Source organism: Abrus precatorius, unplaced genomic scaffold (genome assembly GCF_003935025.1).
Source record: "Abrus precatorius isolate BTA unplaced genomic scaffold, Abrus_2018 Scaffold11, whole genome shotgun sequence".
Classification (NCBI taxonomy): Eukaryota; Viridiplantae; Streptophyta; class Magnoliopsida; order Fabales; family Fabaceae; genus Abrus; species Abrus precatorius.
This window is the reverse complement of record NW_020874303.1, coordinates 15,443,341-15,462,214: the sequence shown is the minus strand read 5'-3', so window position 1 is coordinate 15,462,214 and position 18,874 is coordinate 15,443,341. Positions and strand designations below refer to the sequence as shown.

Below are 18,874 nucleotides of genomic sequence, written 5' to 3'. Positions count from 1 at the left end.
ATTCACAAATTATATATGGAGACTATTTTAAGTTAAGAGAGATAAAAAAGAAAGGGTTAAAACGTAACAAAAGAACTTAAGATTTGTTAGTAATGAATCCTTCTATAGCTTTTACTTCATCTGAAATTTAAGTTATTGTTATCACATTTTTTAATATGACTATAGAAATCATGAAGCTAATTCGAAAGTTGTCATAGAATCACGCGTGTTAGGCAAGTTTGACTTTGATTATTAAGCTTTAAGTATAGGGGAATGTGAATTGAAAAAATTAAAAGATTGGATATTGATTGATTGAGTTTGGAACATGTAATATATTTTTTTTAATATGTAATTTATTTGAAGATTTGATATAATGTCAATGTATTACGAATTTTTAAATATTTTATATAAATTTATAGGTGACATGGAACAAGCAAAATTTATATTGCAGAAGTTTTCAATAAATGAAGTAGAACATTTCATCCTTTGAGTTAATATAAATGAGTTTTGATGTCTTTGATAATTTGTCTAATTATGTAGTTTTAATAAAAGCGATGTATGATTAAATGAAACTTAAAAAAACAATTGATTAATTTTATGTAATTACATAACAATAAAGACAATAAGAGAGATTAATAAATTTAAAATAATTATCTTACAGTGTTTTCATTTAAAATAAGCATTTTAAGAAAAGTGTAAAGTCAAAGCATTTAAAAGAGATTATTCAAAGGTTTTAAGAGATAATTTTATTGGCTTCTCTCTTTTATTGTAAAAATAGTAGAATTGTAAATGTAAAGCAATTGTATAAGCAAATTTTAAAAGAATTAAAACTATTGATTATATTGTGTTTTAAATTGATTACTAGTATTGAAATAAAGAAAGAAAAAAAATAGATGAGTAACTTAATTTTGTTGTTAGTTATAAAAGGTAAAAAAGTAAATTGCAAGCTTATATATATATGAATCGTTGATGAATGAGTAATACGAGTTCTTGTGTATTTATTGTGCACCATTGGAGAAGAAGATGAAAAGTTGTTCAGAGAAGACGAAAATTGGAGAAGAAATGATACATATAATGCTGATGGATTCGTACTTCTTATGACACCCTAACCCATTACGTTGTTTTTGTTCCGATTGTGATTATTAACTATTACAATGACAACGAATGGCAAATGATATAACATAGAAAGCATCATTTTATGTTGTTAACTGTACATCAAATTTGACCCACAACTATTGTAGAAAATGTAGACATATTTAAAACGCACTTTCTACATCGGTGCGGTGAGATAACATATGTAGAAAGAAGGGAAGTAGAACAAGTAGTCTTATAAGTCAGTTTTGTGAGTGACTGATGTAGAAAGTTAAAATTCAAAATATAAAATGTCGTTTGTATATTGGATGTCTCAGAGAACCATTATAGAAGAAATATATATAAAAACAAAATAGTGTATGTAGATTAGTTGTCTCTAAAAATCGATGTAGTTAGTAGTAACAAATTGTATTTAACATTCTAAAGTTTGAAGTGGACATAACATTTTTTGTTAAAATCATATTAATGCAAACGAACAAAAGGTGAATATGAGGAAGAACTATCGAAGGGTTGCATTTGTTAAGCAAAAAAAGGAAGGAGATTTGGATGAGGAAGAGGAAGAGGTTGGGCAAGGCAAGCTGAATAATACCCATTGTTAGTCTGTACGTTAAAAGGATGTTAGTGGAAATGACAATGGAAACAAATAGGTTTGTGTACAATTTGTGTGTTTTGTATTTGATTTGCATGAAGTAACATCCATACTAATTTTGATTTGTTACAGATTATTATTGATGAATGCAATGTTGAAGAGGAAATTGGAATTTTAGATGAAGTTGATATGTAGAATGACAAGTACAAAAATTTGTGTAATTTATCTAACAGTCAGATTAAGAATATGAAATTTTTTAGTGTGAATGAAGGTTATAAATTTTATGATGAATATGGAAAAATGAATGGGTTTGGCATGAGAAAAAACAAATGTGGTAAAAATAAGAATAGAGATGTTGTGTGGCAGTAATTTGTGTGTCAAACCAAGATTTTCAACGACAAATGTACCAAAGTTTGCCGAATAGAATTAAGACCACAAAGCGATGACCAGATTTGGTTGTGAGGCAAATGTAGCCTTCGAGAAGTAATAGATGGTTCTTAAATTGAGTTCTAAAAATATTGTCCCACAATGATTGATTTCTAATTACTAAAAATTTTTAAATTTAATTATTTGAGCTTCAAAGATATGAGATTAATTAAATCAAGAATTTATAAAATTAATTATAAAACTAAGAACAAGGAATACAATGCATATCTTGGTTGAACTTATCGAAGAGGAACCTAGGGCATATGGGTTTTCTCATTCAATCCTTTATATTATTTTTCTGTTGAATTCTAAATTCAATTTTCTTGTAATTACCAATCATTTATACAATTACTATTAATACTCAATGGTCATGCAATATTAATATTATTTTCTCTAAATTAACAACCTCAATGGTCATGCAAGACATCAATTAAAGAAAGCATAAAACACCTATGAACTTGTTAATTTAATAACAATTGAAAAAGAAAGATTAGTTTAGTCCACCTAATCCTTTGTCTCGTTTTATCCTATAGATCCATTAACTAACCGAGGTACGGTTGTCTGACGATATAATTAATTAGGATTAATAAAGAAGCGCAATAAGATAAAAACTAATCACGACGGAAACTAAATTTAGATTCAAACATCAAAATCCTATAAATTCATGAACAAATATTCCCATAACCCTAGTTATAGACTTAGTTACTCATGCTAAAAAGAAAAATAAAAACAATAATAAACAAAGCCATAGAGAAAAGTAAATTAGAATAAGATGAGTTCCCAGTTTTCAAGTACAGTCGCTTGAAGTTCTAAATCTTACTAAGAGTATGCCAAAGATCCCGTGCAAGAGGGACAAAATGAAAGGTATATCAAAGAGCAAAAGACAGGATGTACAACTGGATGTCTGAGGTCGCTCTTTTATAGGGTTTGAAAACGTTAAAAGTTCTTCATAATTGGTCTTTCGCAGATGAGCACGACCATGTGTAAACTTGGTACATGGGCGTGATGGTCAATATGCACTGTCGTGCATGTGTTCGAAGCACCTCTGCTTGATGATAGGATCTAGACCTGCTGACTGCTGCGAAGCTCTATTTTGCAACCAATTTTGGGCCCAAAACACGTCTTAAACCCAGTTGTGGCCTTTTTATACTAAACTGCATAATATGCAAATAAATTAAAGTAAAATCTAAATAAAATAAAGGTCAAACATCAATATATGGGCTCTAAAAGAGGGCCTAATTATAGACTTATGAGACTGAGTTGAAGATATAAAAAGATGTAGATAGAAGGTGTTGGGTAGTTTCACAATTTTTTGATGATCGTAATCATCATTTAGTTGATGACAATTATTATAGAATGTTAAGGTCACATTAAAAAATGGATGATGCTGATGTTGAACAAATGCGGAGAATGAGGAAAAATGGTATTCCAACGACGAAAGTATATAATTTATTTGTTAACCAAAGAGGAAGTTATAAGATTGTTAGATTTTGTAAAAAAGACATGTACAATCAAATTTAGAAAGATAGAAGAGGAGAGGATGGGAATGTCAGAGAGGCAAAAAAATTCTTATTAGGATTGTGGTTTAAGGATCTGAAGTTCTATTGGGGTCATAAGGTATATTGTAATGGAAGGTTGTTGCATCTTTTTTTGTGTGATAGTATCAGTCAAATTGATTATGCAATATTTGGAGATGTTACTTTTGATGCTACTTATAAGAGGAATAAGTACAAATGTCCTATTGTGGTATTTTCAGGTGTTAATCATCATAAACAGACATATGTATTTGGGTTTGCTATTGTGTCTGATAAAGGAGGAGACTTATGTATGGGTTATTGATCAGTTCTTAATAGAAATGAATGGTAAGTGTCCTAATTGTGTAATTACTAGTGGTAATGTTTCAATGAGGAATGCCATAAAGAAAGTGTTTCCAAATGTTCATCATTGATTGTGTGGGTGGCATTTAATAAGGAATATGTTATCCAATGTTCATAATGAAAGTTTTAGTAAATTGTTTAAGGAATGCATGCTTGGTGATCTTGACATTGAACAATTTGAACAAATGTAGGCTTCAACAGTTGAGGAGTGTGATTTGGGGTGGGGGAAATAATGAATTGATTCAAGAATTGTATCACAAGAAGGAGATATGGTGCACTGCTTACATTAGGAAAAAAAAAATTTTGCTAGATTAAGGACAACCTCAAGATGTGAGGGCCTACATTCCTAAATTGGTAAGTATGTGAAGTCATAAAATAACTTGAGAGAATTTTTAGAAAATTTTAAGTAGTGTGTTGATAAGATTCGCAACAAGAAAAAAGAATTGAATTTTGTCATATTATGATGATCTAGTGCCTATAAGTCATGCAGTTGCGATAGAAAAGTTTGTAGTAATGATGATCTAGGAATGTTTTCAAAGTATTTCGTGACATGTTAATAAAGTCATTGTATTTAAAAGTGGTGGATGTTATTGAATGCCTTTCATCAAGGATTTATACTGTTGTGAAAAGTGATCATGAAAGAAAGCAATAGAAAGTTTCTTTGGAACCATAAAAAATGGACATACGTTGTTCTTGTCTTGCAATGGAGTCATTTGGTTTATCATGTCCTTATATTGTTGTAGTTTTGGTATCCATGAATGTTTACCTCCTACCAACTTGTGTCTGTATTCCCGAATTTTGTAATATAGTTGATTATTAATATAAGTATTTGTGTTGACTTTTCTGTGTAGTGTATTTATAATTGTAGATGATTGGATGATTGGGATTGGATTGAATTTTGGCTAAGTGTTCTGGTGTAGGGTGTTCTCGCTGTAGCGAGAGGGCCCTAGGAGGAAGGCGTGAAATTGTCGCCTTGTCGCTGTAGCGAGAGTGTATCGTTGTAGCGATAAAGCCACAGTTTAGAGTGCATTTATGGGTGCAGTCTTGCTGTAGCGAGGGAGTCTCGCTGTAGTAAGATTCTGCAAAATTCAGGGTGCAATTTTGTCTGAGATTTTCGCTGTAGCAACAAGAGGCGTCATTGTAGCAAGAGATGCCTTACTGCAGCAAAAGTATCACGCTAGAGGGGTTTTAAAAAGGAGTTTAGGGATTGGGATTTCATTTCCCTATTTCCCTTCCAAATCTCTTCGATCCTCTCGACCTAAAATCTTATTCTACCGATTAAATTTCCTCCAAAGTCGTTCAGGAGCTAGATTGAAGGTTGAATCCATGTGGGAAACACTTGGAGGTGAGTTTTAATGGTTAGAATTTTCGTTTTTCATCCCCTTTCTCAGTTTCCTTGGATTCTTATGGAGTTCTTCCATGCATTGAGGCCAAAATTTGTGTAGAGAGCACTTCCGTGGTTGAATTCGAGTGTGGGTCTTTAATCCAAGGTAAGAGGAGACTCTACCTTATCTCAATATGTGTGATTAGCGGTTTATTTCGTTGAATATTGTGATGTGGCTAAGTTAGAAGGTAGGATATGTGTTAATGGGAATGGTTGTGAAATATGATGTGGGTCATGTGCCGTGAGATGTGAATATTATGTGTGTGGATGAAAGAATATGTGTTTACCCGAAACTGATGAATGTGGATTATATAATAAATATCGTGTAATAGAATGAGGGCATATATGCCAAGTATTGTGAATAGGTATAGGCATTTGTGTCGTATATTTGAATGAATATTGTGAACAATCGTGGGCCCAAGTGCCATGTAATATGAATGAATATAGGCTTTGTGCCGTATATTGTAAAACAAATGAGGGCCTAGTGCCGTGTATTATGCATAACTGTGGACTTTATGTCGTATACTGAGAATGAATATTACAATGTGTGTGAATAGGGCGTGATTAACGCCAGTATAACGTGTTGTGAATGGTTCAGCGATATACTAAGGTGTAGAAGATGAGGACAATAGAAATATCTTGAGGAAGAGGGAGTGGTGGTGACACCGACAGTAGGAGCAAGTACACTGTGGGCCATACACTCTTTTCCTGACTAAACCTCTAACCACTACCTTTACTGAGTGACCCGTGACTGCTCATGTAGTATCCATGAAGCGGGGGTAATCGGCGACCATCCATAGTGAAAATCTGTGATCATAATGTCACAGTTAGCTTGGCTGGCGTGCAGTGAATGCACGAGATTATTGTTTGTAAATTTTGTGTGTATAAACTGTTTGATGTCGTGAGTGCATCGGTGTTTGAATTAAATTGAATGGAGTAGTATTGCTGCCTGTGAATATATTTTATGAATTGTGTTAGAAATGATGTAAAATAGGTGCAATGTGAGACTCTATGTTTGTTTGTGTAATGAATAGTATAGAGTATTCACCCTTACATTCATTTTTCAGGTAATCAAGACGATTATCACTGGTCGCAGTGAAGGAATGATGAACTGTTATAGGACATAGATTGTATTTTTAAATATAATGTAACTGAATTAGTCCTGTAGCAGTCTTTAATATAAATTTGTAATCCTTTATTGTCTTGAACTATTTTGTGAAACTCTACGATGGAATCTTTTTATTTAAATGAAAATTTTACTACCCCCATTTTGTGAATTTATTACTTGGAAATTAAATTAAGGTATTACAATGCTAGTTGGAGTGTTGGCATTACAAAGTATTTTGGGTCAATTCAATGTAATCGAGTGCTGACACGGGGAGAATTACATGCCATTTAAGAAGAGATCAGACGACAAGTACGAACTGAAATAAAGGAAGAACTTGCATTATTGGGTTTTTCTCAAGGAAGCACAACAAATGGATGATGTGTTACTGAAGCATCTCGACCTAAAGACATGTCAGCACAAAATAAAGTTGTGCCCAGTTTATATTTCTCGGAACAATGTTAGTCGATGTAAGTTGTATGTACAGGATCCTCCCATAAACTGTGTGGCATTTGGCAAAGTATAGAACTTGCCTCAAATATTTCACTTTTATTACATTGATGAAGTGTCAGGCCTACATTAAGTGCATGCTTATTAGGGATGAAAACAGGTCAGGCCGCCTGACAGGGGCCTGCAGCTTGGCCTGGTTTAGGCCTGCCCTGCCCTGACCTTTTTAATAAACAAATAAGGCTTACGCTTTTTTTTAAGGCTTATTTAAGTAAACAAATCAGGCCTAAGCTGTTTTCAAAGCCTGTTAAGCTTGACAGACTGGCCTGTATATATATATATATATATATATAATTTAAAAATATAGCTACCAAAATATGTTTAAATAATAAAGTTATTTAATAATATATTTTTAATTTTGTTATATTAAATTCATATATTATGTTATAATTCTTTTTATTTATAATTATAATAAATAGAAATTATATTTTAATAAAATTAAAAATATTTATACACGATTACACTTTTTAAATAATAAATTATCATATTTATTACATTTAAATAAGTTAAAGAGTGGTTAAATCTTTGAACAGGAACAAAACGCAATTAAAATTAAACGAAATAAAATTAAAAAATAAAATAATAATAATATTATTATATTAATATATTTTTTATATTCTAATTTTATTATTATTACTATTTAATTATTATATTAATATATTATGTTTAATTATTTTTCTTTATAATAAATAAAAATTCTTTAAATATGAATTATATTTTATTCGAAACTAAAATTTTATAAAAAAATAATAGAAAAATAAAATAAAAAATTTATACATTATTTTAGAATTGAAAAATCCATAATTTATTTACAATGCTAGTGGTGTACATTATGCACTGTCTTAATTGAAACTGTATATAAAAAGTTTCTTTAAACATATATGTTTTCGACATTTATTGGAAAATGCTAACCCAAGACATCTTAGAATATATGTTCATAAGTGTCGTATTTAATGATACACATGACCATCGTTTCATATGATGTATAATTATTATTACAATATTACTAATATGGAATAAATATATAAAAAAAGAATTATGCAGTTAATGTAATGTTCTGTGTCATATACGTATTAATGGAAATAATTAAAATAGAATTTAGTACTTCGTATAGAACTTTAGAAAATTAAAATGCCCTGTTTCTACGTTGGTTATGGCTTAAATTGATGTACATAATAATGACATTGAAAATGTATCGTACTAGCCATCATTACATACTAAAATGTTGTGTACATAATGGACTGTTTCTATGTTGGTGATGGAAAAAAAAGGTCTAATAGTTATTCTACTTACTGTAATGCAAATTACAAATAATGAATTAATTGTACAACTGTGTTGTCTTTGTTAACTATAAAATTTGTACAAAAATTACTAACTTTCTATGTTGTTGTGCCATACACCAATGTACATTCTGACATTTGGATAAACCAATGTTCTTCGTCATTGCATAAACCAACAACCCTTATCCTACTTTTACACTTGTAATAAAGCCCACAAACATACGCATTTCATACAAGGTTCAATCCCACCATTCCATGAACTTAATAATTATGGTGATAATCAGTACTTTGCCTATATGACATATCATACATTTCACAAGGAGCCAATTAAATAAACCCCAAAATATGTTAACATATGTAACAAAACCATCCCAATGGTTATATGCACAAAGATTTTTGTACAATACAAAACAACTTTACACAAACTTTCACAAAAACCTGGACTTTGGTCGTCCATGAGGAAGAACAAATTAACCTTTAGTTGCATTTTTCTTCAAATTATTCATCGTTGATTTTCTTTATAGTAAAACCCTAAAATATGAGGTCCAAAGCTTGGCCGTTAATGTTCACGTTCAGTATTCCTCCTTCTGCTTCTTTTACACGACTTGCAATAACTGTCAAGAAGGTGGATGGTTGTAGGTGACTTCTTTAAACTGCATGTCAGCTGAAACACTATAAACAAATAAATCTAAATCTACTATAGCAACTTCGTATGAAATTACATTGATGTCTTTCACTAAATACATTCTCAATTCGAGAGCCAAGACTATCAACATCGGTTCGGTGGATATTTGCTTTAAAAAGTGAATTTCATATATTACATCTTTTTTCACATCGGTCCTGACCTTCACCAGATGTAGAATTGAATTTTTTATATATAATTTTCTACTTTCTGCATTGGTTTTCTACATAACTGATGTTAAAACTTATTTCTTCCAAAACTTTACTTTCTATATCGGATGTTTAATCTAACCGATGTATATAGTATATAACCCATAAATCTATCCCTACTTTCTACATTGAATCTCTAGAACCCGGTGTTGTTTTTTCTCTTTAACCTTACTTTATACACTGCTAATCCTAGATAGAGTTATATAAAGTACCCTTTTAATTTAAGATAATGTACGCCGTAAACTCTCCACACTTGTTCATCAAATACTCTCTAAGTGGGGGTTTCCAAAAATTATAAATCAAAATCCTAACATCTTGTAATGTTTTTCTGTATACAATTCTCCACATAACAAATACTTTATGGTGCTCAACTACATAGTGTACATTATTTAGGGTTTAGGGTTTAGTGGACATCCACCTTAAAAAGTGAATTTCATAGATTACATCTTTTTTCACATTGGTTCTGACCTTCACCAGATGTAGAATTGATTTTTTTTTAAAAATAATTCGTCACTTTCTGCATTAGCTTTCTACGTAACTGATGTTGAAACTTATTTTTTCCAAAACGTTACTTTTTATATCGGATGTTTAATCTAACCGATGTACACAGTATATGACCTATAAATATATCCTTACTTTCTACATTGAATCTCCAGAACCCGATGTTATTTTTTCTCTTTAACCTTACTTTATACACTGCTAATCCCAGACAGAGTTGTATAAAGTACCCTTTTTTAATTTAAGATAATGTACCCCGTAAACTCTCAACACTTGTTCATCAAATACTCTCCAAGTGGGGTTTCCAAAAATTATAAACCAAAATCCTAACATCTTGTAATGTTTTTTTGTATACAATTCTCAACATAACAAATGCTTTATGATGCTCAACTGCTTAGTATACAGTAAATAGTGACCAAATTCTATCACGTTTCAATGAGGAGAATAAAAGAGAAATGGATACAGGGCAACAAAAGGTAGAAGACAACAAAGCACGAATACAAACGTGTATATTAAATTACCAATTTATCCTTTTCAAACATGTAACTTTTATAATCAATTTTCTGTGTTTCATTTTATACCATCTAATTTTAATCAACAATCCACATTATTTACAAGCTTTTGAAAAAGTTTACTTTTACAACGAAAAAGGATCGAAAAATCACCTAATTTTACCTATTCAAGCTTTATGTCAACTCAAAAAGATTACTTTCTTAAGTTTTATACTTAATATGTTCAAACAATGATGTAAGAGAAAATACTTTAGATTAAATAAGGAATAGAAACTTCACCTCTCTAATCTCTAATCTTGTTATATTGTTTGTATCTTAGAAATTTATATAAAAAAAAATACAGAACTTAACTATAATGTAATAGACCTGCTAGTATTATTGTCCAATTATAATAAAATTTCAAGATTATAGATGCAAGATATAATAATTATAATTAATTTCTTAAAAATCACAAATGTTAATTTGTATTTAGTCTTTATTTTTTTATTCTTTCACTCATTATATATCTATTAAAGAGAATTAAGATCTTTTGAAACATGTTAAACTTTAATAATTATATTTCTTAATAACTTTTTATAAGAATGAAATTAATTTAAGTGTTAGTTTTAAAGTTAATATCAAGTAGATTAATTTTATATGATAAAAAATTAATAGATAATTTACTATATAATTTTATTTTAACAAATAATATATTTTTAAATATTAAATTATTTAAAATTTAAAATATATAAAAAATTTAATATAAATGATTTAATAGTTAAATTAATTGATTTTATATTTTATAAAAATTATTAAATAATATAAATATTAAATATAAATGTGCACGCATATGTAATACCTAAATTATAATTATTATATTTTAAGTTTAATTATGTTTTCAGTCTCAAGTATTTTTTTTTGAATAATTTTTTTAAAAAAATTATGAAAATTTAAATGATGAATTAGATAATAAAAGTCTCTAACATTTTAAAAATATAAGAATTTAATTTCTATATCAATTAGAATATGTTAAATGACGAGTCAAATAACAAAAGTCTAATTCATCAATAACACGTTATAATTATTTTTAATATTTTATTATTTAAATATTAATATTTAAAAAAATCTAAAAAATATTTTATTTATTTTGAAAAAGTCCCTAAGCGACTCCTCTCATCATGACAGCACTTACCCGTCGAATTCATAAGAGAACAAATTGGATTATCTATTCCTTCTTTCATTATAGTAATTCTTTCGGTGTCTTTATGATCTGTAAATAGTGACCATACAAAATAATAACATCAAGTTTAGGAAGCGAGAGTTTGCTGACGAATCAGAAATGGAAATCTCCAAATTAAGAAAACAAAATTTATATGGATGAAACATGAACAAGCCAAAATCTAACCAAGGTTGAGATAGGAGAATTTTTATTTTTTAAGAACATTTTTAAAATATTAACTTTTAAATAACTAAATATTTAAAATAATTAAATGACATGATAGTAATGAATTGAATTTTTACTACTCAACTCATCACTTAATAGAATAAAGTTGATAATAAAAACTAATTCTTTACATTTTTAAAATGTCAAAAATTAAATTTTAATAATTTTTTAAAAGAAATTATTCCAAAAAGCATTATCCAAAAATATAATTAAGCCCATATTTTAACATGCATTTAGATGGGAGATGAATTGGCCTAAAGCTCCAGAAGAAAAAGTGGTATCAAGCCAAGTTTGTGTGCATGACATTTAATTGTATGTGTAGTTATAGGGTGAAAATTAGTTCTTTCCTCGCGTGCTTTCTAATCACGTAAATGTGTCGCGTCTTTTGCCTACTAAATAAAAGAATCTCTTTTATTTGAAAATAAAAATAACTAATATTAACAATAATATTATTTTATCACTGGATTACCAAACACCCTGTTCAATTATAGCATAATTGCTTTTTAATTTGTATAAGGTGTCTGATATAGACATCAAAACCAAATGTTAAAATAGCATTGCTCCTAATATTAATTATTAAATCTTATGCAAATTAACTAACAAAACCCACAAGTTATGTAACTTTTGAATTTAGCAATGCATTTTGAACTACTAAAGAAATGGGCTAAATATATAATCAACTTGAGCTCAATTCTTTAACTTGTGAACCTAACTTATTGAACTACTAAAGAAATGAAGTCATAAATGGTTTACCAAGTAGCTTAACTCCTTGTTCTGGCGAGAATGATATAATAGATTCATGGGAAGGAAGACTTGGAGGATATTGATATGTTCATATGAACCAAACAGGTAACTTTTTGATATTCAACATTTCATTCTATAGCTTTTTCATAGTTACCAAATAAACTTTCCTCCCTTGCATGCCAGCAGTTTTCTACTAATTGCATGAGATTCCAGTGAAAGAAGGAACAAAAATGTGCATAACAGAACATCAAAAAATACAGTATGACATCCTTCATAGAGTAAATTCAAGTCAACTAAGTTTCTATTGTAAATCTTACCCTGCGATGTTTCTTTCTGTTTTCCTGTCTAGAGGAATTGGATTTTTTCAGACACGATTTCAGTGGCGGCCCTATGTGTTTGCTTGACATGAGAGCACAACAATTGAATCCTCTTCTTTTGTGCTCAAAAGGATCAAGCCAAAACCGGACATTACCCTCACCAAACCAGGCCCTCTTTTTGGCATATAGATATGCAACACTTGCATCTGTTTCTTCTAAAAAAACTAGCTGGGCAGAGCCAGTGTAGTAAGAGACTCTTGTTTTAGAGGAATTTATTGAGCCAAATACTCTAAACTTCTTTATTAGCTGTTCCTTGGATGGTAGGTTGAAATTCTTGGGGAACTTCATGTACAAAGACGTAGAACAAATGGGTACATGTGTTTTAGGCTGTTGTCCAACTTTTGAATTGTATATTGAACAAGAAGCGACACCTTGGTAGCAATCCTTACCCTCCACCAAATGATCCCAACAAGATAATTTAATTTTCGTGGACTCTTTCAACTCGAGAGGTGCTGTATCACCATCGCAACTCATTTGCAACCTTTCTTGGTAAACTGAAGAGTTAGTCCCTAATAAACCTTTACCCTTATCTGCACCAGCATCAACCTCACAGTTATCAGAATGGAAGGCAAGTACCAAGTTAGCTGAGGATTTGCAGGTAAAAGGCTGCTGTATAGTCAATTGTTGACCTCTTCTCAAATCCATTTTCTGAACCTCATCAGTGCAATTCATGTTAGTTTCAGAAAAACATGTGTCAGCCAGATTGTCTTTCTGGATAGTTCCTTCTGGTTCAAGCATCCTGATGGTTGAGACCCAAGGTCTGGTATATTTTGATATATATGCATTCCCTTCATTTTCTTGAACTCTGCCTATTTGCGGAGTAACATGACATGAAGCAGCTTTATGTAGTCGCCTTTTTTTATTGTTAAGGTATATAGTGGTTTCTTTGTCAGGCAATCTGCAGTAACGCCCCAGTGCATTGTCTTTTCTTTTATTGGTACAGTTGCTCAAATGACCCTTCAAATTGGAGGGAACAGAGATGGGAGTTTTACTCATCATAGAATGTTTTCCAAAGCAGATATCAACCATACCTTCTCCCACCACGTGAAGTGGATGTAGAGCAGGAGGGAGCTTAAGATTCTTGGAAATAATCAGAAATTTATTCTTAAACAAGTTTCTTTCCAAAACAGGAACAGTTGACTTCAATCTCCTCTTAGCAACAACAGGCAACCTTGTTTCCACGTGTTTGGATATGATCTGACATTTTCCCATGTGTTCCAAAGCGACAGATTCTTGAGTAACAGAGTGCGTCTTCTGATCAAAAGATGAACATGGATACAGCTTCACATTAGCACCTATCAACACAAAAAAAATATTGATAAAATTTACATAATAACTAGTTAATCAAGATATGGCCTCAGTAGTTCAGTAAAGTGGATGCAAAGTGAGACAAATGGAATGAGGCGTGGTAACTGGGCCAGTTACCCACCACTGGAACAGGCAACATAGTTATTTCAGCAGAATTTTCTATATTGAAGATACTAATCAATAATCATATGGGACTAGCAGCTTAGTTATGTCAACAAAATGGTAAGCCTCAACTCAGCAAATTCATATAGTAGAAAACTTGTCATATTCATTTCAAATTACAAACGATAGTCACCAAATAAAAGGACAGTGAATTTTAATTTAAAAAAAAAAAAAAACTAGAAGACTTGTCTAGAAAAAAATTAAAATGAGATCCCAAATTAAAGAATTGTAAATTTTTAAAAGGCTAAAAACTCATATACTTAAGTGAAAGATTATTATTTATAGCTCAAGATCATATATATTTATTGATATAAAACTTATTGATTTGGTAAATATATAAATCAATGAAAAATTATTATTATTATTATTATTATTATTATTATAGTTAATAAAATACTAAAAATAATTAATGTATAACAAAGACTTTTTATGATGGTTGAATAAAAGACTAGAAACACTTAAATATTTTTTTATAGATAAAATATTTAAATGATAAAAACAGTATATTAATAGGACTTTGAATCAATACAATAAAAATTACTTACTTCTCATAGTCATCATAGTTGATCAACTCATATAATAAAGTTTATTTTTTAAAATTTAAATAACAGTATAATTTTATGTGTTAAATATAAGAAACATTTCATTTCTTATAAAAATTATTTTTTAAAAGTTTTATAAAAATTAATATATCATATAAAATGTATATTATATAAATTGAGAAATTACATATAAAAAATTATAATAAAAATATTAATGTTAATATAATATTTTATTTATTCTTTTAAAATAAAATAAAATATAGAATTAAGTAAAATTCTTTATTAATATAAGACTGAGTTATAATACTAAGAAATCCTTATAATGCTGCAAACCGAAATATAATAAAGAATTTAAGCATTCGTACATGTGGATTAAAACAAAGCATTTACACAGATTAATGAAACGTAACTTTTTAAAAATATATCTTAATTCGTAAATGAGTGTGAAGCAGAGAAACCAAAGGTATAATCTAATCGATGTAAAAACTAAAAGCAAAAAGAAGAAAAGTACCTGTTTTCAGGGTTTGTCTGTACATTTTCTTGTGTTGAAGAGAAGAATAAGCACGAAAAGCGTGAACCTGGGCAACAACCCTAACTGCATGAGCAAACCGAGGGGCTTCTACCCAGGGCGAAACGGCGGCATCCAAAACAAAACCCAAGACCTCAACCGGGTCGAACTCGGAGGAATGACCCGACCCGTCAGGGGCCCGTTGGGCTTGGCGGTGGCCCACCAGGCAGCAACAGCGCAAGCTGGAAATGACTTTTTGGCCAAACAGGCGGAGCGCTGAATGAAGCAACGCGTCACCGTTTGTTGTGCGGCGACGAGGCATGAGAGAAGGGAAGGCTTCCTCGAAAGGAACAACCTCGGATTCAAGGTAATAGGTGGTTTTGGTTGAGAAGACGTGGTCGTTTTGGTCGGAGAAGGGGAAAGAGACGGAGACGCCGAGGTCGTCGGAAGTGAGAACGAGTGCGGGAGACCATGCGTGAGGGAAGTGAACTCTTGCCCACACTATGTCCCCTTTCTTCACCCTGTAACCATTGCTATCGCCACTTCCCATCTTCTTACTCCACTTTCATCACTGTGATATGCATACAATTCTCCAATTCATCTTTTCTTCTTTCAATTTGTTATTTGTGGGACCAATATTTTGGCGCCCAATTCGTTTTCCCTCTCCTTGCTAGGGTTTCTTTATTCATTAAAATTAAAATAAAAAAACCATTATAAAAGTGAGTTTGTTTATAAAATTAAAAAAATTAAGAGCATGTTAGTCTGTAATTATTTTCTAATTTATTTTAAGAATTAAATATAAAAAAATTATCATTGTAATCTAAAAAATATCATTATTAGTAATTCAATAAAAATTCACTCAATGAATTTAACAATTTAAATTAATTTCCTTTACATCAAAATAAATTAAAATTAGCTATTAATTTTCAAAATAAAAATTTAAAATTTATTTTATTTTGGAAAGTTTCAAAACTTTAAATTAATGATTTTATCGAATTAAACTTTAATTTTCAAATTTATAACTTTTCAACTTGGACTATGAATTGAACAAAACAATTAAAAATTTTACAGAATTTAAATTTTAAAATAAATGAAAATAGACTTACTAAAAACATTGAGAATTGAACTTTAATTTTTAAACTTATAAGTTTTCAATTTTGGATTATGAATTGGACAAAACAGTTAAAAATTTTAGAAAATTTAAAATATAAAGTAATTTAAATTGTAGCATTTTACATTATTTTGTTTGGATAAAATATTTAAATTTATTTTTTTATTCTTTTGTTTGTTTGTACATAATAATTCAATTTGTTTGGATTAAAGAACTATTAATCATGAACTATTTATCTACTCAAAGAATTTCAAAGTAAGTGTTGATTGAAGATTTGTAAGAAATTTAAATATACCTACAATTGTCTAGTACAAAAACATTGAGAATGAAAGGTAAAATTATAGAGAACTAGATTATTGAGAACAAAAATAAAAGATATATTAGATAAAACTTGTGAAAAGAATGACAAGTCAAGAAAAGTCAAAGTAAAAATCATAGAAGCAAAAGAGAAGCAGCATTGAAGCAAAAAGTAAATTATAATACTTGGAACATGAAAGTTGAAAAGATTTTAAAAACTCACTTGTTTTTCATTATTTCAAATTCTCTAAACTCAAGTATTGAAATACTATTAGATTTTTATTTGTAATTTAAAATTTTTAGTTATTAAATATCCAAACAAACTATTTTAATTAAAAGTACTTAAAATCCTTACAAAATTTACTTTATCTCATTAAAATCTTTCGTCTAAATACACTTTTACAGTTTATAATTAACCAACGTTTAGATTAAAAAAAAGAGAACGAAAATCAAAAAATATAAATTGAAGAAAAATAAAATGAGACAACAAAAATTAAATTTTTAAAAGTTTTTTTTATTTTTCTTTAATTAAATACAAATATATTACTATTTATATTTTTTCTATTTTATTTTCTCTTATCTAAACAAAAAAAACTTGATTGAATAGACATTATTTGTTTTTCTTATGGAAACAAATTTTTGAGCCACCAAAACATTAAACAAATAGGCTCTAAGCATGTATAAGTTTTATTTGAAGTGAAATTATTTGAAGAACATTCTTCTAAAAATCATTGAATAAGATAAAGATTAATGATCGTATTAGAAGTGTTTTAAAAAATAAGTGCTAACTGACTTTCTAATAAAGGAAAATTCATAACTATGACAACAATGATAAAAGTGATGAAAGCAACATAGCTAAGAGCGTAAAAAAATTATTCCCATGGCATAGGCATCACTAAAAGTAGTCCCTCCTAGTAAGTGATACCAACAAGAACATAATTCAAAGGCAGGAAGACCTAAATACCTCCCAAAAGAATGAAAAATGACCTTAATCTCTAAAACATGACAAAGAAGACCAAGGCAACAACAACTAACGACATGAATGCTATGAAGCTAGTTAGAGTTGTTAGTTAGCCACCAAAGCACACTCCTAGCAGAGGCATAAAGATGAAAGAGGAAGCAAATAAAGAAAAGGTGATAAATTTATATTTTTGTATGCTTTTATAGCCTATATATTTATGTGAAACCATTATTTTAATTGAGTTTTACAATAATTTATATATTAATTGTGTAAATTAATATGAGAATGTCACAATTGAGTTTTTGGTGCATTTTTTGTGCATTTTAGGCCAAAATTAGTTGGAAAATAGGACTTCACCAGTCAACACGTCTAGACTCTGATATTTAGCATGAGAGTGCTTCGACCACATGAATAGTCATACTTATGACCTTCCACAGTCATGCTCACTTGTGTAAAGTTCAAACCTTAAGCAATTTTAGGATTTTTAAACTCTATAAAAAAGACCTTAGGGAGAGCGACTTAGGCATACTATTTTTATCTCATTCTTTTTACACCTTTTATACATCTCTTTTACATCTTTAATCTTGGTGTTAACTAGTTGCTGATAACTATTGGAGCTTTGAGAGTGTGTCTTGGGATCAAGGGCTTTTATCTTCTCTTCTCCATTGAGCACTCTTCTATTTTGCATTTACTTTTCAAGTTCTATGAATTTGTTTAGTATTATTTTGGCTTTCTTTTATATGATGTCTAGCCATAGATAAGGCTATGGTGAATTCTTTGCATGACTTTATGGGATCTTTATAATTAATAATAATTTCATGTTTCCTTTCTTGATTGGTGTTTCCCTTATTGTGCTATATTTGTATGTTCAGAATTGACAACTCTTAAATATACCCTAATTAATTATATTGTAGGCGATCGTACCACGTAGTTAATGGATCTATAGGATAAAATAAGACAAATAATTAGGTGGATCAAACTTAGTTTTTCTCTTTCAATTGTTATTAAATTAACAACTCATAGACTCTTTATATTTTCTCTTCCTTTTACCTTATATAATCATTGGAGGTAATAACTCAGGGAAAAGATTTTTAACATTGCATGATCATTAGGTGTTAATAGATTTAGTATGAATGATTAACAATCATTGGAAAACTGAAATTAGAATTACTCTAAAAGAAAACATAAAAAATTGTAAAGGTCAAACTGTAACACCCCAAATTTTTTCACCTTGGTTTCTCTAGGAAAATGTGAAATTTTTTTTCAGTCAACATGTACCTTTTAGCATAGGAATTATTTAA

General features: G+C 29.6%; 1 protein-coding gene across 1 annotated transcript; it reads right to left on the bottom strand.

Annotated features, from left to right (window-relative positions):
• Positions 1-12,397: 12,397 nt before the first annotated feature.
• On the bottom strand, positions 12,398-15,803 carry LOC113856614. The gene is made up of 2 exons (XM_027488514.1): positions 15,208-15,803; positions 12,398-13,979 (listed from the first exon to the last, which is right to left on the bottom strand). The coding sequence occupies exons 1-2, from the start codon at positions 15,752-15,754 to the stop codon at positions 12,601-12,603; spliced, it is 1,926 nt and encodes a 641-aa protein (XP_027344315.1). The 5' UTR covers positions 15,755-15,803; the 3' UTR covers positions 12,398-12,600.
• Between the last annotated feature and the right edge of the window lie 3,071 nt (positions 15,804-18,874).

Bases quoted from the DNA above. Each gene is read 5' to 3' on its own strand.
- LOC113856614 (XM_027488514.1), bottom strand. From the start codon at position 15,754: ATGGGAAGTGGCGATAGCAATGGTTACAGGGTGAAGAAAGGGGACATA. The intron at 13,980-15,207 runs GTACTTTTCTTC...TTGTGTTGATAG, and splicing joins CAGACAAACCCTGAAAACAG to GTGCTAATGTGAAGCTGTAT.